We start from the raw sequence: 25,782 nt of genomic DNA on the forward strand, positions 1-25,782 counted from the left end.
GTTTAACTTAAAGAAATGCTGCTTGTGATTTTTTCTTTATTATTATTTTTTTAATTGTTTTTTTTTCTTTTTAAGTTAGAAATTGCTTACAAACATCTAAACTCTAATTGTCTTCTGCACTCCCCAGATCTCGGATTCGCGATCGCGAATCTATTTATAACCTTGTACCTTGTGCAAGTTTGCCTGCTGTTGATTAAATACAAAGTTTCCGTGGCTTTGCAAGCGGTCTCGTTAAACACAACCTTAGTCGATGGTAATTGTGTTTCCACATAGGAATGTAGCATACGTTTCTTTACAAATCAGTTCACAAAAATGTGATTTGTTTACATGCGCTGTCATTGAGCATAAACAAGCATGGTAAGTGGAGAGTTGTACGTTGTTCTTTCGAAAGCATCGAAAAGAACATGACCATACCAAAAATAATTTCAACATGAATTTTTTAGACATTTAACGCCAATTTTCGAGTTTTTTAACAAACTATTCCGAATGTTTCCTCCATTCGAAATCAAAATGCCAATGTCGCCGAATCAAATGGATACGGAAGATGTTCATGACATCATAATTAGGCAACAGAAAGTTATTGAAAGACTGAAAGAGCTCATAGTTGAAAAAGATGAAGAAATTCAAAGACTAAGATGTTTACTTGATAAGTATCAATCTGTATTCAGCCCCAATGCTAATTTAAATAAAACGTATGGACGAAGAAAACATAGAGCTCAAGGTATTTCTGCAGAACCATTGTCATTAAGAAACATTCAAGAGTTGATACAAACAAAATTCCCGGAGTACCCTAAGTCTGACACGTAAGTGAAAAATTTTTCTTCTGTTGTTTTTTAAATAAATTTGTTCAATTTCGAAAAGGTTTTTGCGCATTAAGCATCGAAAAATTGATAAATTATTTTATAATTACTCTTGTGTTTTTGATATTGGATTAAAAGCATGAAGTGTGTTGCGATTGAATAGCTTATTAGTTGAGAGAAGTAGTTTTTAAAGATCCTAAGATACGGATGATGCATTTTTACGTTTTTACGGCCATTAGGGGCCATTCATTAATTACGTAAGGATGATTTTGGCAATTTTTGACACCCTCCCCCATGTAAGGGTAACTAAGATTTTTCAGCCCCCTCCCCCTATTCTTAAATAAGATTCCATTTTGTTTTTCAAAATAATGAATCTTACATCACTGGAATTGTTATTAAATTCACCATTATTAAATTAATCCTTTTGTGTAATGAAATATTTACTAAAAAGTTGGAATCTGGACTGAATGTTTTTTCGACACTTTTTTTTTGTATATGATGCAATAATATAAAATATGCTATACATAGTGTGATTCTTCTATTGTATGTTACACTATTCATTCTTTGTAAAACAAATAAAAAACAGCTCTTTTAATATGTTTTTTACCTTCCAGACGTAAATGAAATAGGATCCCTTCCCAAACCACGTGACCGCATGATTTCTGTAATAAAAGATTGATTTAGAAAATATTATGTAAGAATGGGTTTGATCTCCCTCCCCCCAAAGTAAGGGTATGTAAAGAGTTTTCCAACCCCCTCTCCCTTGAGACCCTTGCATAATTAATGAATGGCCCCTTATTATTGTAAGAAGATCGTTTTGAGGGACCAAAATTTGTGCATAAATCTTTTTTTGAAAACCGCCTATTTACATTTTCACGGGAGGTCTTTTAAACTGTTTGATCTGTCACTGACCTAAAGTATTCATTTTTCACTACTATTGTTTAAGGTTAGGTCACGTTGGGACAATGCAATTTTTTTTTTTTTTTTGACATTTTAAAGTAATTTTGGAATGTTAGTCAAATATTATTCGTGAAATAACTAGTAGAGCTTAACATTTGAAATAAAAGATCTTCAACCAGTAAAATGTATTTACTCAGGATGCACCGTTATCTAAGTCTTTATGAGTAACGATCCCACCCCTCCTTGGTAAAAAAAATATCCAATGCATTTTGATGATGCAATAAATTGCGATCTGAGTTGTAAAAACTGCAAATTTAAATGTACATTTTAAAATATTGGTATAAAAATAGGGTGATTTGAAAGGCAAAAACTATAGCATGGTTTTGCATTAAAGTCAACCCTCATTTATTGCACTCAGTCCGCTCCGAACTCTTCCATGATAAATGAATTTCCACACTAAGTAGGATTCTTTATTTATAAATCAAATATTTTCCCAGTTAGAGACTAAAAAGCTTCTTAAAAACCTTGTGTTTTAACATTATTTGAGCTTTCTAGATGTGAAATAGTATCATTTAGTCACAATTACACTTCTTTTTTAATAGGCTGAGTACTTTTAAAAGCTGATAACTTGTTCTAGGCTGAGCCCTTTTAAAAGCTATGATAACTTGTTCTGGAAACTGGTTAAGTCGGGACTCACTAAAGAAAAGACAAAGGATGGCGAAATCATTGAGGGTACTCATACTCATATCAATATATAAAGATTTAGACTAGGGATTCTGAATAGTTGCTATTGGCTACTAGAGTCACGAAACCTGGTAGCCACATTTGAGTTCTGTTAGCCCTTTTTAAAAAATGTGTATATTCAGCCTGAAAAATAAACAACCTCAAAGGAGATTGCTCTGTATGTTGCCGAGCTGGAGTAAACTGATGTGCGGGATATCTCAGGATTGGATGCGTGTTGTTGTAGCACAGTATCGATATGATTTTTAACAAATAAAGAAACACATGGTCACCCCTTTTGGAGACTAAGACACAATATTTTTATAACCATTTTCAATAAACTGTTCACCCCAAGGGTTGCCGCATGGTTTGGCAGGATATTTTCCCCATAAAAGTCGTTTTTGATGCAGTTTGGAGTTATTAAAAGTTGAAATTTTGAATACCTTATTCATTAATGGCTGGAAAAGAAATGTTTTTACATTTTTGCAAAGAAAAATGTACTAAAAGCAAGAAAGTTCTCATTTCTAAGGGGGAGCTTAAGCCCCACTTCCCCCCTGTACATAAGCGGATTTAGGACTGAGTTCCTGGGGGGGGGCAGGATATTTTTTTTTTTGAGCAACATTTTTAATTGCCCTCCCCCCCTTCCCATGTTTTTGTCTGTTTTCTGTGATGCGTAAGGCCATTCTTTACTTTTTTATGTGTCGTTTTCATTACTGTGTGTAATCATGCTGTCCTTTTTAAATTTACCTTAAAAGAGAGGGGGTTGGTATTAAGAGAGTAATGCAGTGCTCCCTTTTAAGTGGGATATAGAATATCTCCAGTTTTAGGGGGTCCGGGGGTTACTCCCCCGGAGGAAATTATCTAAAATGGATATAAAATTCTGCATTTTGAAGTCTTATAAGGGTTATTTGGAAATAATAGGCAAATAATTTTTTTTTTAAGTTTTACGCTTTAAAAGTGCTTTGTGATGCAAGTTAATACTTCAAAAGAAATGGTGCACAGATTTAGAGAATAGGTATCAAGAGAGTAACATACTACCCATTCGAACAATTCTTAATTTATACACTTGATAAGAAATAAAATTGAAGCACACTTTGCTTAGGAGTTTCAAAGACTTGTCTAATTATTTTCAAGGTTTGGTTGGTTAGATTGGGTTTTTGGTTCAAGAGCCCTTGTAGGCTATACTGCGCCAATCTTTTCAGGGATTTTAGAATCTATCAATAATTTGCACTTTCCAGCCTCTGAAATTGAGTAGTAGATTATACACTTGTACAGTATTGTTCAAACTTTGTAAGAAACGACTATTTTAAGTTTAAAAGAAAAAATAAACTTTAATTTCCTATTCAAAAAAGAAAAAATCATGATTTTTTTTTGTTATAAGATTTTGGAAGATAAGTTGTTACTATACAAATTCCTCCCAAAACTGGGGAGCATTGTCCCCTTTGCCCCCCCCCCCCCCTATAAATCCACCCATGCTCTTCTGAACTATTCAAAAACGAAAAAATAATGTTTTTTTTTTTTTTTAATTTTTGGAAAATGTGTTGTTACTACATAAAGTCCTCCCAAAACTGGGGGGGGGGGGCATTGCCCCCCTCTGACCCCCCATAAATCCGCCCATGCCCCTGTATGGGCGCAGAAAAATTTGAAAGTTTCGACATTCCACGACAATGGCAAATGATTTTTTTTATTTGTTAATGAAAGGGGGTCCCTTTATAAGAATGAGGCTTTAATGTCTTACAAAGAAATGCTGCAAAATTTAACCACTAAAATGAATAATTTTTTAAATCACAGGACAGGAACCTAACTCCTATTTTAACATTACGATTAAGTCTTACTTTAGGGGCATTCCAAGGTATTTTTAAAATTATGTAGAGTCCGTAACGTGACCTTTTTTTGCCATAACTTTTTAATTTACCATTTGATTTGCAAATAATTTTAGTTTGAGCTGGTGTGTTGGTAGGAAAAGATCAAAATAAAATAATATGCTAATCAAACAGTAAACTAAAAAGTTATGGCAAAAAAGGTTACGTTACGGACTCTACATAAAATGTCAAAAATACCTTGGAATACCCCTTTATGCAATTTTGCTTTTCGCGGTATTTTTGTGGAATGTAACCCTCCTCATAGGATCTTCCTACACTGTGTTAATGTGTTTGATTCAGTTTATCTTAACGTGACAAGTGAGAGTAACAGGTTGCTTGTCAATAATAATTAGTTATCACTTTGACTATAACACACATACTATATGCATAGCTCCCACATGGGGGAGGTAGGGGTATCTCAGCAATGGGGCCTGGGTGAATAAGGGCCACGTGGTGAGGTTAAAACTTATTTCATACCCATATATATTTTCCACGTTTGGAAAAACTAGAAATGTGGGGTTTGTGATTATATGTAGATAAGTAATCAGCGTTAGAGATCAGTAAAAAATCCTTCTTCGGACCAGTCAACATGAATACATACTGGTTCGCAGACATCATCACTTCTCTGCTTTAAATTGACCCTAAATATCTTGGTCTTTGTGCCTAAAATTATTTTAACTTTATGATTCTGTTATCTTAAACAGCAATGTATGGTTTGAAAACCAATTTCATTAAACAAACCGTAAAATAGACTACCAAAAATTTGAATATTTTTACTCAGTTTCAGAGCATTTTTTTCTGCCCCCTCTCCCCTTAAGTATAACAAATATTAAGCAAAATCGAGATGTGCAATTTAAAGATATATAAAGCTATTTGAAAAGAAAACTTGTCAAAAAAGCCAACCAACAACTTGGTTAATAAATAGCCAAACATTGTATGCTAGGCGAATGCTTTTGTTAATGCTAGCCATAGGCGGATTTACGGGGGTGCCAGGGGGTGCGCCGCACCCCCAAAATTTTTGGTTGGGTTTTGAAAAAAAATTAGTTTAGTATATTTCACTCAGAAACGCAGTTGAGGGAAAAAAATTCATAGCTGCTATACTAGTTAATTTACTTGAATCCAGTGTATCACCACACGTCGCTAGTGCAAGAAAAACATAACTGTGCTCACATTAAGAATTAAAGTAATTTTATCCATTTGGGAAAAAAAAAAAACTAATAAATAATTTCATGCAAATAAAGAAATTTCTCAAACAATTTATTGTTCAGTGCTGTGTTATTGTATAGAATAATTGCATGTTCTGTAATTGGGTATTTATTCGTATATCAATATAAATTCTTCTATTTTAAAACAACAATGGCTAATAAAGTCCCCCCCCCCCCCCCAAAAAAAAAAAAAACATGGCTATTGCAAGAAACTTGATCAATAAAATCTACACCGAAATCAACCGAAAACCAACAATTTTAAGGTAAATAATCAAAAATATTTGAAGGAGGACTTCCGGACGTTTTGCTGCAGTTGTGCATCCAGGGGGGAAAGGGGCACAAGACTGGTGACCCTCCCCACAAAATGCTGAGTAGATGTTTTAAAAAAAAAAATTCTTTATTATTGAAGAGAAGAAAAGATCTCATTTTGGGAAAACGCAGTTATTTTACGAAAAAAAAAAAGAAAGTTGGGAAAACATCTTAATTTCTTTTTCAAAAAGAAATATTGACATATAACTTTTTCAACAGCTTCGGATTATTGGCGGCGAATTGTGTGCCTTCTCGCACAATTCTCTTTCTTTCATATCTCCCCTCCCCCCCCCCTTTTTTTTTATTTTTTTTCTATTAGTCCTCAAAATGTTTCTTCTCCAAATCCCTTTCTCCAGCCAAAGTTATTACAGAGTACCTCAAATTTCGTTTCTTGGGCTTCACTTTCGCAAAATTTCCAAGGAAGATCTTCTAATCACCTAAACACATCGAAAATCGTTTAAAATTGCGTTTTTGGAGCTTCAGTTTTGAAAAACTACAGTGTCCCCTAAAGTTACCAAATATGGTCTTACACTCATGTGTTTAAGACTTTAATTTTGGAAAATATTCGAACAGGGGCCTCTGACCCCCCTTTCTCTATTATCATCAAAGAGTGTTAATATTTTGGTTTTGAAAACTACTATTTCGAAATACTTAACTGGGAGAATCCTTTTTTTTTAATACCATGGATTATTGCAGAAGAACTTCATTTTTAGGACTTCAATTTCGAAAATTTTCCAGGGGAGAGTTCCAGAACACCCCGTCCGGTAACAGCATCAAAAATTGTCCTCCGTAGTATTTTTGAAACTTCAATTATAAAAAGTTAAAGAGGTAGCGTGGGGGAGGGGAGGGGGGTTACGTATTTCTATCTGTTTTTCAAAAAATCGATTGGAGACAGTCTATGAGTCCTCATTCATAACCCAAACTATAAATATGAACTATAATCACATTTATAAGACTAAAATTTCTAAAAATCGCCTTGGAGCTACACGTACCTTTCTTGCCTCTAAAATATCACCAAGAACTGTAAAACTCCTTTTTCCCATCCCATTCCAAACCAATAGCTAGATTCACCCATTGCTTCTAATATTGACTTTCGTTTAAGACTTTTTCTGCAGTTTGAAATATTAAGTATAATCTTACTAAATATGGTTTACATCGCGTTTTTTAAACTTAGAAGTGTGTCCGCCCTAAAATTATTTTCTGATTTCGCCACTGCCTTGTTATGCCAGGAATACCCCTCCCCCTCCCTCAGATCCCTGTCATTGTTGCACCCCCAAATATTTCGGCCTAAATCCGCCTATGATGCTAGCTAAGTATGATCTAAAATAGTCAGTGGTTGGTAGTCCCGCGGACTACTGATCACTTTTTTATGGTGGACTAAGGCAGGTTTCACTGGTCTGGGACCAACAGACCAGCAGTAATTTCGAATGCTAAGCTAATGGACCATTCAAATGGGGAAAGAAAAATTGGCCATGGGAACTTGTAGGTTGGGTCCCGTGCATGTATATCCAGCAGAGCATTTTCAATGTCTTGAAATCTGTTACAGAACACTGTAATACACCTGTTGCTTGGATTATTTGAAATGAAAATTTGATTGTTTGAAATCTTTGATTAGGGGTACTTGTAGACTTTCTTTGAATAGAAGGCTATCTGCGGCAGATTTATGTTTTTGGGAATGTCGGGTTACGTGAATCTAGTGAGATGGGGGGTGTATTTTTTGTTTGATTGAAAATATTTTGTGTTAAAAAGTAGGGATTGCCAGATGTCCCGGTTTGATGACAAAATCCAGGTGTCGCAGTCCGTTATGATACGCCCTGGTAAAGGATAAATTTGATTACAGATGACCAAAAAAAGTCTCAAACTAATTTACTGTGAAAAATTGTTAAAGATAATTACTTTGTTATTTGAAACATTGACTTGTAAAATCAATATTGGATTAGTTTTCATGGATTTTTCCAAGAGTAAAACCAAAGAAGACTTTCTAAAAAAGTCTTAGCGAATGAAATATTGTTCAGACTTTTATCCTTCATTCAAAGTCTTTTTTCTTACTAAAGTAACTAAAGTAAACAGTGGTGTTCCCATAAGGATTCTCCTATGCTGTGTGCTCTCAAACTTTTTTAGACTCATAGCATATACCCTCAAGCTTCAAAAATTTTCATATTATGGCATATTATATGTATCATCGCATACACATATTGTGCATAATAGATTACTGGGAGGATACTCTCAGAAATATTGATGGGAACATCACTGTTTATAAGTATTAATAACATGTAAGAAATAAAATGTTTAAATTTATCTGCTTGTGTCATTTATAATTACCCAAGGTTTAGGCTTGTAATTAGTAAAATCATTTATTCATAGCTTTAAGAAGGAACTACCCTTTAAAACTCTAAAAATCAGCAAGGAGTGTGTATCCTTTTGAATATTCGCGTTGAGGGGGGGGGGGTCATTTCAGGGTCCCGGTTGACCGTTTCAAAATATGAAAAGCCTAGTTAAGAAGGCTTAAAATTTACTCTTTAAATTCACACTCAAACTAAGACTCGAAATAGATTTCTATATAAATTATGACTATTAGCATGCTTCATATGTAGTGGATTGTATCTTGAATTGAACTTTTTGCTGTTAACAAAAGGTTATTATTTTTTTAAACTGTTGTAAAAATATAGTTTATTTTTTAAAAAATATTTGTTTCATAACTGGGCTTTAAAAAATGCTTTGTGGGAACGCATAGGTTAAAATTTAAAATATTAGCCAATTACTTGGCTAATTATAGTTGAAGAAACCTTTGCATATATTAAAGGTGATCGGTTTAACTTTTTCCCTTTAAAAATAATCAAAATCTCTCTCTTTTTATGTTTATTTTAACTGTTCTAAGATGTCCTATCTTTTACATGTTAAAGAGCATTTCCCACTTCAAGGAAAAATGCCTGGATATACTTCTAGTGCGTAGTAACCAGAATGTTCTCTTATCATTTTTGATAAGATATTGGATAGGAGCTATTTCCGTAGCAGTCGACTCATTCCACGAGATAAAAATAGATATGTTGTTAGGATTCTGACTTCTGGTTTAAAAAATTGTTAATTTAATCAGTTTAAGCATCATTACAGAGTATTGTTGCATCATTATAAATAATTAGTGTTACCTTTGAATGTTGTTTATTTGATTTTAACTTAGTTTACTTCCTAACTGTCCTTTTTAACCAAAACTACTACCTTTGACAATGAAAGGATCTTTACTAGGGGAGGGGGCACAGGTAGAAATATTTTTAATGCAAAAAATGCTTATTCGTTCTATTTTATCAATTTTTTTTCTAATCACAATCTTACACGTAATCCTTTCAAATGTGCTTGCTCAAATATTAGGAGATATGACAATGTTTAAAAAATATATATATTTAAAAATGTAAAGAAATCATCATCATGTGCCCTTATATCTGGTACATTTGAACACCATGAAAAAAAAAAGCACAATAATAATTTAAAATGTCAAAAAACAAATGGCTTGAAGTCACATGAATAGATATCCCTCTTCTTTTTCCCAAATCTGTTTGATTTTTTTTTTTTTTTTTTGCCACTTTCAGAAGTTACTTTTAAACTGGATAGAAATTTTGGGATTACAGACGAACCAAAATTTAGAGGTCTGCTTGGAATGAACTTGTATCAAGCCACAAGATCTAAGCATTTTTTTCGGGCAATCGCCCTAATTTTCGAAAAAAGTCGATTTTGAGATTTTAATAAATTCAAAGAGGCCCAATGTTCTAAATCCAGATTTTTTTTTAAATCAATGAATTGTTGAGAAAACTAAAAGAAATTTTTTAAACACAAATGTGGTGCAAATAATAAACATTTTTTAAACTAGCAGAGCATCAAAAAGTTATGGGGAAAATAACACATTTTCGGACCGGAAAAGTCCCCCACCCCCCTTCTCTCCTTTTTTTTATGCTTTTTTCGCAAAAAAATTAATTAACTTTGGACTCGCAGACTGTTACAGTGCAAAAAGTTAGCGGGCAGCTGAGAGGTTTTTTTTTTTTCAATTTTTTTTACAGAATAAATAAATGAATAATAATAAAAAAGTATACAAATAAATAAAACTTTACTTGGCATTAAAAATCTGTTGCAAAACATTTAATCGTAAAAATTGTAGTTAGATAATTACTGAAATAACTGTCCATAAGTAAGCGAGCATTAGAGAAAAACCATAGGGAATTTTGAAAATGAATCACAAAATTCACGCAAAATACACTGCATAATACTATGATTGTTATTATTATTTATTTTTTCAATAAGCTTTTTTTTTAAATCTTTTTATCGCAGATGAGCAAAATATCTGAGGACTGGCAAAATTTTACTGCGGACAGTGCCGGACCACCGGTTGAGAATTAACAGCTTAGATTCAAGGTTGGCATGATTTAAATCAATTGAGTTAAAGCTAGATTTAAATCTGTTGATTAAAAAAAAATCATTGATTTAAATCATTAGCTTTCAATCAGTTGATTTTTTTTTTTTTTTTTTGAAAAAATCATTGATGTACATAATTTTTTAGTTTGGACTTAATTTTTAAAAATTAAAAAAATGTTGGATAAGAATCAAATATATATATATCTCGAAAGATATGAATAAGCAATTTAAGCATGCCTTTGGGCAAGAGTTTATTAAACCCCTCTGTCTTAAATCGAAATGAAATTTCAATTAGTGTGGATAAAGATAATCAAGGTGCGAAATTTATTAAAGAAATATGTCCATTCCTTGTCAGCATTATAGCCAATTTCCAAACAAGAAGTGGCCCATTTCAAAAATCAGCATTGATTGATAAAAATGTAACAGATAAAATGACCTATGATAACTGGTGGGGTTCATTTTATGCAATATAGGAGGTAGAGAGAGAGCATCACAGAACCAGAAATCCAGTTTATACACCAGCTAACAACAGCCGTAGCTTCAGGTATACAGAATAGACAGACAGGTTTCATCTTTTGGTTTTGTTCATTCTAGACTTCGTAACAATTTAGGAGTGGACAAAGCATCAAAACTAGCATTTTTATACAAACAATTAAATCATCAGAATTCATTTTCTTAAAAGATGTTGTATGAATTGTGATTTTTTTACTTTTAATAAAAAGTTCACGTTAAATATTTAATTTGTTCCTAAAAATTTCCTTTTAGTTAGTTTGAATTATCTAATAACAAAAAAGAAAAATAAATAAATAAATAGAATTAAAAAAAAAATAGAATGCCTTTAGGTTAAAATATAGAAATAAATATTTAAATAGAATATTTTGTGTAGATTATATCTATTTGAGTAGAATATTCCATATTTTCTTGTAACAAATTGTTCCACGCATTTTCCAAAGAAATTTGTAAGTATAAGATAAAAAAATCAAATAAATATGATTTAAATTAAAAAATAATCCGATTTATTTGATTTTAAAAAAACATGATTTTTTTTTTCCAACCCTGCTTAGATTATATAAGAGCCTGATTTTTATTTTTTCTGATAGTATGGTGCATTTGATATGTATATGTATGATACTACCAAAGACCATCTTTGACACTATGCAGTTCGTCAAGGTTCCAGTTTCACAGTGCCAAATCTAGAATGTTTATGTACTCAAATTGTGTCATAATTTGTCAGGCTGAAAATTATTCTAAGTACTTGTGCAATATCTAAATGTAATTTGTTAGTGATATTTTCTCTATTTCGTGGGAATACGATAATGACATAACATTTTAAAATTCTATTAAAAAATAAAATAATATAGCAATAGGCCAATATCATTGACTCGCCCCCGGATGAAAGTTAAATAATAGAAATAAGAATAGATATAGGAGGTATTTTTAGATCAGGTATTTCATTGAACTTTGCTTCCAGTTTCCAGACTAAACTTCAAAGAGCATAATGTTACATTTAAGTGTTATCAGTGCTTTTATCTTTTGAAGTCTTATACAAATTAAGTTCTGATTGGTGTAAAAAATATTTCGAGAAGCTGTCTAATATCACTTTTTTTATCACGAATTTGGACCTATCAACTTCAGTAAGAAAACACATATTTAACTCTTATTTGTTCTTTTTTTTTCTTCGTTCGAATGCCTTCATAGGAATTATGCAATGAACTCGAACGTTAACGACGAACACACATTTGTAAAAAGATTGTTTCAAAATACAACTGCTTAAGTACAAGAGTGTGTTCAATGCACACTAATATGATATGCAGGGGTGCTCATTTGCCCAAAGAGCAAGGGCGCAACCTCCAAATACCATAACCCCCCCCCCCTCCCAAAAAAAAACTCTAAAAATTTCAATCACGCCGGCTCTCGACGGTCCTGTTCTCAAGAGGAAAAGCTTTTCGATTGTCTGTAATTGTTGTTGTAATGACTGGTAAGTTGACATTAGTATCTGAATTAATTATTATTAGTATCTAAAGAATTTGTAATTGAACTAAATAGCAGAGAAAACGCGCGATTTACCATGTCATTTGACCAAAAACAGTAGAAAAGCGATAGCCTAAAAAGGGGTTTCCATCTGAGTACATAGATTGTTTTAAGGAAACAACTGCCAAGAAAGACTGCTGGGGGGGGGGGGGGGAGGAAATGAAATTTTAGAAATTTTTGGATCGATTAGCTGATTTTCTTGCGTTTGATTGGACCATGCAAAAGGTTCTCTACAACCTAAGATCGTTATATCCCGGTTTCGCCATATCAGGGTTTGACTGTATAAACATTTAGTTTTGAATTTTACATTTCCATCTATTTTTGATGTGTAATTTAACCGTTTTTATTACTTCCTTTTACGAAAAAGGAAGTATTGTATTCGCGAAAAAATTTTCACTCAAAAGTCGATCCTAACTTCCATTTTACTCACCCGCGAATGATTATTAAGTTCTTTTTTTCGACTTGACCGCACGTGGATAAGTGCCTCAGAACGTATAGACACGCGAAATATCCATAATGACGATTCCCGAGTTACTTACAACGAATTTTATCGTGACGTCTGTATGTACGATGTGCGTATGTATCTCGCATAACTCAAGAACGGTAAGTCCTAGAAAGTTGAAATTTGGTACGTAGGCTCCTAGTGGGGTCTAGTTGTGCACCTCCCCTTCTGGTTGCATTCGGGTTTTTCTAAAAGAATCTTTTGCCCCTTTTTGAGGAGGAAATCATTGTTAATTTCGATGTAAACTCAAGTGGTGTTATAATTTGGTGGACGCTTGGCGATATATCGCCAGTCTTTTGGTCGCCAACTTGGCGACAAATTTGGCGATTTTTTTTAATTTTTTTTAAAATCTGTTTCAATTTGGCCACTGTTGGTGATATTTAGAGATTAAACTATTGAATCACATTAAAATTGCCAGTAATGCGGAAATTACTTTAAATTTGAGTAAAAGGAAGTCATGTGATGCACACATCAGCTCGTTTACCCCATACATGATACTCCAGGGTTTAAGCAGAGTTCAAAAGTCTTTCAGCATAAAAACTAAAGTTGAGGAAAAAGTTTCGTAAAATATGCGGAGATGCTACATGTTCTCATAAGGCTTTTTTGTGTCTTTAAAGAAATAAATTCAGTTATTGTTTATATATATATATCAAAGCTGGAAGTTTGGCTCTCGGTCTGTTACACGCATAGCGCCTAGACCGTTTGGCCGATTTTCATGAAATTTGGCACAAAATTAGTTCGTAGCATATGGACGAGCAAATTAACATACTGTTTGACAACGGATGGTATGTAACTTGTCAATCGGCCAAGTTGAGACGATTCCATCTGAATGAATGTCGCAGGGAGAAGGAAAAGTAGCGATGTGATTTTGATGCACGCGTTTTATAATGTCACTAGTGCCTAATTAATTTATTGCATTCTCTAAGTTGAAAGAGAGTGGAAACAACAGAAAGAAAATAAAATGTTTTTATTTCGTCAGGAAATATAAAATCAAAGTTATGTTCTAAAAATATATCAATAAATTTTTTGTAGTAAGAATATAGATGAAACATAGTTTAAATTTAAAAAAATGATTACAGTGAACGAACTGTCATTTGTATATAAGTGCCTCTAAATAATTAAGAGGCAAAAGCGCACATCTGTTAGCAAACTATCACCCCTGTAAACTAATAGATGCGTCCATTTCCGCCTTTAAACCGGATATTAGCCTTTCCATGTAATCGATAGCCGGACAGTAGCATATTGGCGAGAAATTCATCATCCATTATTTGTAAATATACAGGCGGACCAAATGACCTTTCAGTTTTCTACTACGGGCAAAGCCGTGAGGGTACCGCTAGTGTAAAATAAAAGATCTTGGATTATGCTTGACATTAAGAAAACGCATGATTGGATTTCAAAACGTTTCAAGTCCCATCCTCCTAATACTGCTTTTATTGGAGGGACATAATGTCCATTAAGTCTAGGTATTGTTGAATGTAATATTAATTTATTAAACATCTTACCTAAAATTTTAAAAAGTTTAAGTTGATTTTCATGCAATTTTCTTTTTTAAATAATTTTAGATTACACTTGGAGGATACTGCGCATATCATTCGAGCTATGGGCCGCAGATTAAGTATTGTTGAAGGTAGAACTTTTCTCAAGCTTTTAAATTGGTTGTTTATGTTGCGATAATCGATTTAGATTAACCTGATGGGGAACGTGATTACTACATTTACCACTTAGTCTTTGTAGTAATTAGAAACACTCTGGGGGGGGGGGGAATGTAAACATGATTTTGTTCGCTAACAAACAGTCATATAGTAGTCAAATTTTTCGTACGCACTTACTCTCTGAGAGTGTACTGTGTAGACTTCGACGCAATGCCCAAAATTTTATCTCTCGGTTCATCGAAAAGAAAGGGAAGGATCTAACCGATTAACACCAACTGGCCCTACAAGCTACTCTTTAAACAATAAAAAAAATGTCATATATGAACTCCAAAATTCAAATTATAGGGGTGTCGTTCTAATGTAGCTTGAATATATATAATGTATTTTTCGAGTCTAAATTAAAAGTTTTCAGTGAAATTAGTTTCAATATTCGTCCGCTCTCTTATGTTTTACTACGCTCTAGCGTGGAATATTTTTGTCTTCCAAAGTCTAAAAATACCCCGAACACTTGCAAAATGTTTGATCAGCGTTTGTGAGTTTAGCATTTCCGTGTATCTGCTCCAATTTTAGACTATTTACTTAAGAGCAATAGCCATTTATGTATTCAGTAGAATGATCTTGTGTACATACTGCACTGGTGTTCTTTTTGATTTGAGGGGTTTTTTTTTTGTGCTTTTGTAGGGAAGACATTGTTTTCTTTCTTTTTTTTTTTTAGCAATACGATAATAAACTTTTTAGGCAATGTGGAAGATGCTTCTTTGATTTTAGAATTCGGAAATAATTATTTGATTTTGCTAAATGTGGAAATGCAGAACACTTATCTAGTTTTTTGTTTTGAGAAAAAGAGAGGCTTACTTTATTTGAGTTTAAAAGCAGAAAAGCTACATCAAAATCGTTTCGATTTTTTTTCTATAATTTAATTAAATTAAATAACTACTATCTAAAAATGTGTATGTTGTATTTCTGTTGTGTTTGTATGATCATGTTTTGTCTTTTTAAAGTTTTTTTCCGCTTAAGCTTAGGATATGAATAAAATACTAATAGAATAGTATAGTCTTAAGTACCAGTTATACATATAAGTAGTAGTTTAATAACATATAAGAACATAACAAAAATGGCAAATGAATTGGCTTTTTTGAGACTATTATTAAAAATAATTCTTCGGTTTTTAAAAATTAATAACTATAAATTATTTTCAAATAAAAAAAGAACCGACTTCAAAAAACACCTAGCAACTAAAAAGCAAAAAATAATTGATTACACTTTCATACGATTTCCTACCCAAATGTATAAATAAATTTATTTTACAATTCGAGTACAAAAGTCAACTAAACTAAACACCCAATTATAAAATGAGCACTGATTTTAATTATTATACGATGAATTATTTTTATACCTAACTAATTATATACGATCTCTTAATTTTTAATAACCATTTGAAGTTGAGGCCTCCTATCAACTACTACCTAACATAACTGAGTAGGTTTAGTTTTAAAGACTTTCGCGTTTTGTTAAATTAGTGTTTAAATCAGGATTCGGTGGGTTGTCAGTTATGTATTTAATGTAAAATAAGTCAGAAAAACTATTAGAATGAATTATTAGGGTGATCCCCGTCACGTGTGGAGCAATTAAGACGAATTTTCCTTACATTTTTATGTTTGTAACAAATTAATAAGGGCTAGAAAGTTGAAATTTGTTGACCCAGTGAAAGTACATTACTTGTGTAATTTGCCAAAAAAAAAACTAGTATGTTGTGGCCATCACGAAACTTTCTTCTATATATATATATATATATTTTTTCTGATTCCTCCCCATGCTTGATGAGGAAGCAATATTCCCAACAAAAACAAAATTACACATGCAAAAACTTAACGACCATCCCAATGTCTGAATTATTGCAAAAGCAAAGCAAAGAGCGAAAATTAAAAGTTATTTTAAAAGCCTTGCTTGAAATAATTACAAATATTTTATTTGTTAACAAACATAAGATGGCAACAGTTAAAAATTTTAAATCATTGAGATAATATTTCCGATCATTTCCATACAATTAAAATCACGAGAAATACGCAGACGACAATCTATTACGATTTATTTTTCTTATTGTTGCATTAATAAAGCTATTTTTACTCGCAAAAAAAAAAAAAAATTGAATTCTGAAATTTTGAATTCAAATTATGTTTTTCGCAATCACGAACTGAGACAGGATCCTACTCATTGGAGTTATTGTTTCTAGAAACAGCTCTTGTTCCCCCCTCCAAGCCTGCCTCTCCTCCTGGACGGTTGCGTGTGCATAGTTGTGTGTGTAAGTGTGTGTGCGTAAGCCTGTGTGTGAGCGTGCGTGTGTGTAGGACATGGACGCCTCCGAGCAGGAGAAACGGATAGCTCAGGAGCGGAGCAGCCGCGCCGCGCCGCCTGCAGAGGACGGTGGGCGGTGTTGCTCTCTGGTCTGAGTTGAAAAAGGCACGGACGCCAAAAACAGTCAAATGAGAACAATAAGCAATATTGCTCAAAAAAAAAAAAAAAATCAACACCTCTTGGAGCGATTGGCGTCAAAATTGAACCGAAGCCTGTTTACATATGGATTCACATATGTTCCAAATTTCAACCAGAACGTAGCATTCCTTCTTGAGATAGGGCACTCACAATGGAAAAAAAGAACGGGTGATTGCGCTATCCCCTTTTTAGCTGTTGGACACCAAAATAAAATCGGCTCTTATACCCACTAAGGGCTACTTGCCGATAAATTTTTCTTTCATTTCGTTCATTATTTCTTGAGATACAGCAGTCACAATTGACGACAAAAAACGTTCTATAGCTCAACCCCCGTTTGAGTTATTGACACCAAAATTGAACCAGCACCTGTTCCTGTTAATGGCAACATATGGACCAAATTTTGTTTGATTCCGCCAGTTACTTCCTGAGGAATAGCAAGCACGCGCAACTCAAAAAACGTCCCATTGCTCCACCCCCCTTGGAGGAATTCGCGCCAAAAACCAATGGGCTCAAGTTCACATAGCGGCACATATGTGTACCAAATTTCGTTCGATTTCATGCGGTAGTTTTTGCTGTAGAGCGGCCACAAAAAACTGGTCACACAGACGTGACACACATACACAGACAGACAGACATTTTCCAAAAATAGTCGAAATGAACTCAGTACACCTCAAAACGTTCGAATCCGTCAAAATTCGAAATTCGAAAATTTGCACGAATCCAATACTTTCTTCTATATATTAGATATAGAAGAAAGTAAAAACATTCAAATTTCTTTTTCAATAATTATTTTTATGAAGTTAACCTGTCAGTAAGGAACATCAGCTTTATAATCTCTCGATTCTAGAAATATACCCTCCGAATCTATTGCTAAACGTATAACTTGGCTTTCTACAAACTTTAGTGTTTGTTTCAAAAAAGACGATCCCTTGCTTCAACACTACTGCCAATTCTGATATGGTAGTTAATACACACGTTGAGACTTTCAACCAATCTCGGGTGGTAAATTCTGGCTGCTCTTGTGGGCTTTGATCAAACTAAAATCTTCAGTGGTGTATTGCTCAAATTTTTGCATTTTGTGGAAGAAAAAAAAAGCTAGTCTGTCAAAGTTTCGAGCTTAGTTTTTTGCATCTGTTCCCACAGAGATTGCGCATAGATACATACTGTGAAGTAATGATTTGCGATACTCCTTTGCATCCAGTCATTACCGTACTCAGCGGGTCGTAGAATTCTGCGTTAATCTGCCGGCCTCCTATGCTGCATTTCAATTCAGCCTTCTCTGCCTTTTAGCATATATTCTCAACGGTTTGTGGTTTCCAATGATGTTTCGTTATCTGCCAACACAGCTTCTATTAGCTTTACTGCCATTAGGTTCTTCTCTATCAAATTCGGGGATATTTTTAGCCATGATTATCGCAAGAGGAAACGAGACGGGTTCCGTTTCGATTAAATTTAATAGTTGGTTAGGTGTCAAAAGTTGTGCTTGGTGATTTTGTTTTCGAAACTATTGATTAACATTTTCTTTATTTTATTTTATTTTATTTATTTTTTTTAGGGCATTTCATGTGCGCAGGCAATTTTTCAGTAGAAGTAGAAACTGCCGTAAAACTTGTTCGCGGTTAATACTTTTGTGACGGAGATTTTTGAGCAATCACATTGCTTATTGTGCTCACTTGACGGTTTTGATGTCCGTGCTTTTTATCCCCCCCCCCCTGACTTCCTTTGCAGCAGCACCGTCGACCGGTCCCTCCCGATGCTGTTCCTCTAGCAAAAACCGTCTCCTGGTTGCGTCCATGTCCTACAAACACACGCATGAACACACACATCTACCCCCCCCCCACACACATACACAACCCACACACTCATGCCTGCACACAAAAACACACACACACACATTCGTGATTGCGAAAAACATATAATTTGAATTCAAGATGTCAAAATTCAAATTAATTTTTTTTTTCCTTTTTTGAATCAAGAAAAAATTATACACTCGAAAGTAAAGTTTCAGATTTCAACAAGCTTACAGAAGATTCTTTAAAGGATTAAAGAAGATTTTGAAAACGAGTTTTGGTATACCAAATGTTACTGCAGTGCAGTGAGTTCGACGTTGTTGTTGTTTTTGTCGTGTAGCAGCTAGGCTGGCCATTTAGGGTGCGCTGCATAACAGCACATTCACACAAAGAAAGGACAAGAACAGGAGAGAGAAAGTACATTCATTCCCGAGCCGGAATTCGAACCCGGGACCTCCCTCATGCAGTCAGACATTTCTGACCACTAGACAAGGCGTAAGCCAGTCACGTTTGATAATTTGCAAAAAAAAAAAAAAAAAAAAAAGGAGAGAAAAGAAACGAAGAAACAACCCAGAAATGCGATATTTTTATATTTTTAATGTTTTGGTTTAGGGAAAGCTGTCGTTACAGTAAAATTGCGCAGAAATGATAACATGTAGACTTCATTTACCCGCTGACTAAAGTGAAAGTTCAAGATAACTTACTGTCTAAAATACATATACTTCTTTTAACTTACTTCGTTTACTCCTAATGTCTTGCCTTGAGAGATCTATTGTCGTAGCAGCATTGAAACTTTAACAGATCTCCCGAGGAAAACGTGCGATTCACTTCTTAAGTGTTTCTATGAGTTTTGTATTGCATCTGTTTTAAAATTTCTTCCACAGCTATACTTTTAAATAAGAGATTTTTTTTTTAAACTATTTTTTTTTCTTTTGTATTTTTATGCGTAACAATTGAACAATTTTATTATATGTACTTCATGTGAAAACGGTAGAAAAACTAATTTAAACTGGAAAATATTGCAGAATATTTACAATGTTTATTTATTTCATCTTTGCATGTCCCTAAGGTTTTTTTTTTATACTACTAATATCTTCAATCAATTTTTAATGATATTTTCGAGAATTTAGCAGAAATGCTTTCTTCCACTTGTGAATAGTAGGATTTTTTTTTTTTTAAATTTCAGTTTCAACTGTATTCCCAAAAGGAACAAAGCATGTGAATCGTATTATTTATTTTTCAAATAAATAATACTGTACCTTACATATTCTCTACTGAACAATCTGATTGCAACTGCATTACGTACCAACTTCTCTATTAGGTATTCTTTGATTTAGAACTGAGGGTCCAGGGGAACAGGATTGCCTCCTTTGAAAGTTTTTGAGAAAGCATGCGGCCCTGTGAAGTAGGTGCCTAAACCTGCACTCGATTTTAAAAACATTAACGAAAAAAAAATGTTCCAAAAGTAGTTAGTTGATAAAATATGTGAATAGAAAGTTTAAATAGTTTTCATGTGTTTAGAAGCTGATGTATCAGTGACGTAAACTGGTAAAGCAATTGGTGGAAACAGCAACAAAGAAGTCTTATAACTCTTTGAAAACAATGCATGATTAAGTGTTTTTGCACGATTTTTATTTCTTTCCTCCGTCAACAAAAGATCTTTGTGTTTGTAATATTTTACTGGGTACTAAAAACACTTCTTGAAGTGGATAAGAAAGGCATTAAGATCTCTGTTACTGGGTTGAGTTAAGCAAGTCTTCCCTTGCCCGCTTTCCCCCTTTTTTTACCATATGCTTCTAACCACTTGTTGAAAAGACTCTTGACTTCGACCAAGTCTCGTGCCGGGTCCTTAGAATTTGACCTTAGTCACACATTCGAGGATCGAATTGCTGAGTTTTGCCTCGTGCGGTTTCCGTTTTCTCAAGTTAGGTGGTTTGGTCTTTTTTTTTTTTTTTCTTTTTTTTTTTTTTAATGGATGCCAAAGATGTGCGGAATCTTTTGTGGAAAAAAAGTATGATGAATGTGTTGTCATGTTGATATTAATGTCATGATAAATGTGATCATGACATGAGAAAGCATTGGTGTAGAATCCTGTATTGTGATAGTTGTTTCTTTGCCAATTTTGAAGTTACGATGCTGCGTGAAACTTTTTTTTAATCATCTGTTGTAATGAGTCAAATCGACAGCCTTAAGAGGGAGTGAATTCGTGAGCCGATCGCTTGATTTATCTTTAAAGGAACAATGTATCAACAAAAGTCATGAAACTAGAGGTAGATGGTAGACGCTTTGATATCGATTCACTTTTCTCTGATGCTCACTTTGAAAAGTGACCTTGTTCAGTGGAACTTGCACAAGTTTGGTTAATATTTGAGAGTTTGAATGGAAGTGTGTTAAAAATTTGAGTACAACTTAAAATTGCGTGCATTCATTAACTATTTCTTTTATACGTTTTATTAACTCTGATAACATTGGAAAAAAAAGCATTTGAAAAGTTGATGAGTTGATGCAACTTCAACTTAATCAACAGCAATGCCAATATTTTTTGTTGCTGTTAAAAGTTTAAAATATTGAACAAAATAGGCTTATTATATTTATTATATATATAAGTCCTACCTCAGACATATTTACGAGGAACTCGTTAGTAATCTCTCAACTAGAGCAAATACAATGTAAATTATAATATTTTAGACTGACACACAAAATACAAGTTTTGTGGAACGCCCCAAAAATTCGTTACAATTCTTTGCAACAATTGTAGCTGCTGATTTGTTTCAAAAAGTGTTTTAGACGCATAATTTAAATAAATAGCTTAATTTGCAGTTCAGGTCTTAATTTGCATGGGATCATGGGAACCCAGCTGTTGTACATTTTTTTCCCTTTTGCAATGAATTTTTACGTAATACAGTGAAACCTGTGTATAACGATACTGTCTGTAACAATAAACCTGTGTATAACGATTTTTTTCTTGGTCCCAAGCAAAATGTCAGCATGAATATATGAGGCCCCTAGTTTCAAAACCGGATACTTGTAGAAAACCAAATTTTACAGGAGACGTAAAAGTCCGGTTTTGAAACTGAGGCAGACCTTCCCGCCCCATTTCAAGGGGGAAAGAAGCGGTTTTTGAACCTAATATTGAGCAGGCAAATAGGCCTTATGATTCTCTGCAAGATTAACAAAAAAAAAAAAAAAAATCGAATTTTTTGCAAGTATCCGGTTTTGAAACTAGGGGCCTCATATATCAAACTGTCTATAACGATAACCTGTCTATAACAATATTTTTTTAGGTCCCAACAATATCGTTGTAGACAGGTTTTACTGTAGAGGGTTTACATATCAACATATCATTGATAGAATTGTAAATTTATCGAATATTGTTCAATGCGTTTTCCAGTGTCGGAACTCAAGTGATTGTATCAGAACCGATATAAGTTACAACAATTTCGGTGTATGAACTGATGTGATATTCACATTACAAGTGTTTTTCATCTCATGAAGAGAGGTGATTTTGCATTCGGTACATAGCATTTGTAACAATGATATGAATATTCAAGTTTATCATTGACTTAATCTAGCACTGCTAGTACAGGAGATTTGCAAGAACAACAGCGTATGAATATAGAAAGAAATTTTAAATCCTAGTTCTGTTTTTTCCGCAAGTTGAAAGGAAGGGAAAAAAAAAACCGACTCCCGTTTTGGCAAAGTGCAATTAACCTCTTCGCTGTAACGAGATTTCGTCATGCTGATTTTACGAATGTTGGCATTGTTTTCAAATGGATGGATTGGAACATCCCCATGTTGGAATGTTGGCACAGAGTTTGAGTAGGGAATTATAAGTCTTCCCTAAAACGAGATTTTCTCTGCAAAACGAACTCTGCTAAAATGTGATTTGATTGTATTTCTTAGCCAGCGGATTAAATTGCTAAATGAAGTATTATGTTGAATACAAGACTTTATTCATATGAAAGACGACATTCCTTTTGGATGGTGTAGTGATCAACGTAAGAAGAACATGTTTCTATAAAAGATGGGACTTATTATGTAAGAAGCGGATAAACTCCTTTATTTTTACTTAACTTTTTGCGTTCTGTTTCGTAATTCAAGAGTCCACTTACACCACTGTAAAACGTTTATAATCCAGTTTTCCAAAAAGGTATTTTTAGAACCACCTTGACCCGTTTGATTGGCGAAGAGTTGCTCAGTAACTCGATCGTGCTTTCTGTCTGTGAGAGGTGTTTTGAAATTCTCTGTACGGTTTAGTTATGAACGTGACTTTAACAGCGCGCCAAGACTTTATTTAAATTTTTTTTTTCTAAGTTGGAACACTTGAATAAACTGAAAAATGGTTACTTTCTCTTTTATTTTATTTATTTATTATTATTTTTTCAATTTTCGACACTTTTCTAAATCAAACTACGTTGTTTTAAAAACTTTAAATCAAGTTTCGTTCGTATTTCAAGTGGTGAATGCTACAAGTAGTTAACTACATTCAGTGGCGTAGCTAGAAATTCCTCAAGGGGGGGTGTCCTGCCTAAAATCATCCAACTATGATACTTGGAAACGTTTATTGAAGCAGAGGTAATTTGATTTTAATTTTGCATGCGCAGTATTACATTCGTTAAATTGATTTGATGTTGAAAAAGTGTTTTGAGTGGAAATGGAATAACTTTAATTTTTAATATTGCAGCTCAATTTTGAGCTTCAAGGGAGGGGTCCGGACCAGCGGATCACCACTGATTTCAGTATTTGTTCATACACTGTTTCGAGAAAAAATCCGTAAATTCTTGAATTTTCACCATTTTTGAGGAATGTGAAGACCTAATTTAAACGTTATTAAACGAACGTATCTAAATTTTGTTTGACTTTAAGTATTTGATATTTGCCTTCTTTCAAAAAAATTTTCAACACCAATGGAACATTTTTTCCCCTTCAAATTTGCAGTTACTTACTTATAGTACTCAATCGACGATTTACTAGTTTCTTTATAACAATTCTCCGGGAAAATATCGCATATAAAATTAACAAATAAATAAATGCTACCGTTTTTGCTTTACTGCACATTAATTTCTTATTTTGTTACAAAAAAATTCAAAACATAAAGTGAAATAATCAACTTGCAAGCTGCATTCGCGGTTTATTTTAACAGATCTTATCTTTGTCGTGGCCATGTCGCACTTGTTTTATAGGATGCTAATTGTGTCAAATTTGAGACTCTAATTTTTGTTAAAGTCATTTGCATAATTATGCGTGCAATCATTGTGCTCGTTCCAAGTCACTGTAGCTATTTTAAAAATTAACTTGAATGCTGCTGTCGTTTCGTCCGCTCTTCCGTGTCTTCCAGTTATGTTGCCAGTTGTATTAAGTTGTAAGCTTCTTCTCGGTAGTATTTTTATGTGAGATTTTTCAGTAAGATAAGCTCTAACGTCGTATCCTACCTGCCCTGTGCCTTACTTTTCTCTAATTTTTGTCAGTCAGAGACACTAGAGATGAGCAATGTCGTTCTTTTTGATGATTCGTTCATTAGAGGATGGTTCATTTCTTTAACCCGTACATTGAACGCGTTCATTTGAACGACTTCGTTCAATTTCTCGTTAACCAAGTGGTAAGACAAATGATTTTCATTCCAAAAGTTGCAGGTTCGATTCCAGCATGCTGCAGGAATTGTTTTAACTAACATGAACATTTAAAATAGAAAAATTAAATTATCGTTTTCGATACAGATCGTAATGATAGAAGAAGAAACGAAAAGTCGGGGGGGGGGGGGGGGGGCAGTTTGGGTGTCCAAACAATTGAATTATTTAAAGGAATAATTTTTAATAGTTAGACTATTGGTACTTACGTAATTTTCGCAAAGACGATAATTTACGTATCTAAAATGTGCTGAGATAGCTTAAGAATTCTCGGGACAGATCTTTCTATCACAATAAAGAAGAATTAGAGGTTTTTTATGCCTCAAAGTAGCAAACATCGAGGTGTAGGGAGGAATATTAAATCGTAAATGAAGCTAAGTAGCAATATTAGAAACCAAACATCCAGATTTTTTAAGCAGATGAATAACTTTGACGCCACTCAAGATTTTTCAAACTGTAGGGGAGAGGAGGGAGGATTGGGACACTTTTCACATAAATGATTCTTATTCATAATCCTCTACTTATTTATTAATGCAAAAGCTCACACAATAAACTTGCATATTATTACTACATTTTAAAAATATACACAATGTTTAAACATTTTATTATTTTCACACTTGACTAATTACAAATTGCAGGAATTTTGTCCCATTCCTCCCTCCTGGGACGGAGGAGTGGGACATGAGTATGGGAGGAGTGGGACACATTTGAAAATTGCAGAAAAATTAGCAAATTAGCAAGTGTCATAATTAGAAAGGTTCACATTAAAAGAAAAACAAGACTGTGCTCTACTAGTCCCACCAACCAATTGTGGTGGCGGTAATTTCATGACAATATCTGTTTTATCTATAATGCTACAGTCATCCTGTTGAGGAAAATTAAAATTTCATGTCCTTTCTCATAAATTTTGCATTGTAGCTTTCAGTATCATAAATGCTTTCCACCCTTGCGACATAGTTTGGGGGGGTTAGCAATTTGCTTATTTTTGCTGACAACGGAAGGGGGGGATGTTTGAGTGATGCTTACGTAAGACATTTTCAAAAATCTTAAATTGTAAAAAAAAAAAAAAACTAGAATAATTTTTCAAATGGCTAAGTTCTTTTTAAATTGTGATCTAAGAGTTTTTCTTAAATAAGGAAATTAAATAAGCATTTTTTTAAAATTAAGTCTCATTTTTTTAAATTGAATTTTTACTGTAGCACATAAGCTATTAGCTTATGTTATTATTAAGGGGGGTTTGCGATTTGCATATTTCTGCTGACAAGGGGGGAGGAGAAGTCAAAATTTGATAAAAACATGCTTACTTAATATTTGAACAGCCCTTTTACAGAAGGGACATATTTATGGGGCATGTCCCATTCCTCCCTCTTCGGAGTGTCCCATTCCTCCCTCTACACATTGTTTCTAAAAAATAACTTGTCGCATAAACCATGCTGGTTTTAGGCTTAATTAAATTGCAGATAAGCATACATTATATACTTAATATT

The 25,782-nt window shown here is 33.6% G+C and overlaps 1 protein-coding gene across 1 annotated transcript in view; it reads left to right on the forward strand.

The window, feature by feature from the left end:
- The first annotated feature begins 179 nt into the window (after positions 1 to 179).
- The window catches only part of LOC129234104 (cGMP-dependent protein kinase, isozyme 2 forms cD4/T1/T3A/T3B-like), a 140,280-nt gene continuing 114,677 nt past the window's right edge, over positions 180 to 25,782 (forward strand). Inside the window, exon 1 of the mRNA XM_054867995.1 lies at positions 180 to 803. Coding sequence (XP_054723970.1) covers positions 487 to 803 — 317 coding nt within the window. The 5' untranslated portion in view covers positions 180 to 486. The remainder of the gene's footprint in view (positions 804 to 25,782) is intronic.

This window comes from Uloborus diversus, chromosome 1 (genome assembly GCF_026930045.1).
Source record: "Uloborus diversus isolate 005 chromosome 1, Udiv.v.3.1, whole genome shotgun sequence".
NCBI lineage: Eukaryota > Metazoa > Arthropoda > Arachnida > Araneae > Uloboridae > Uloborus > Uloborus diversus.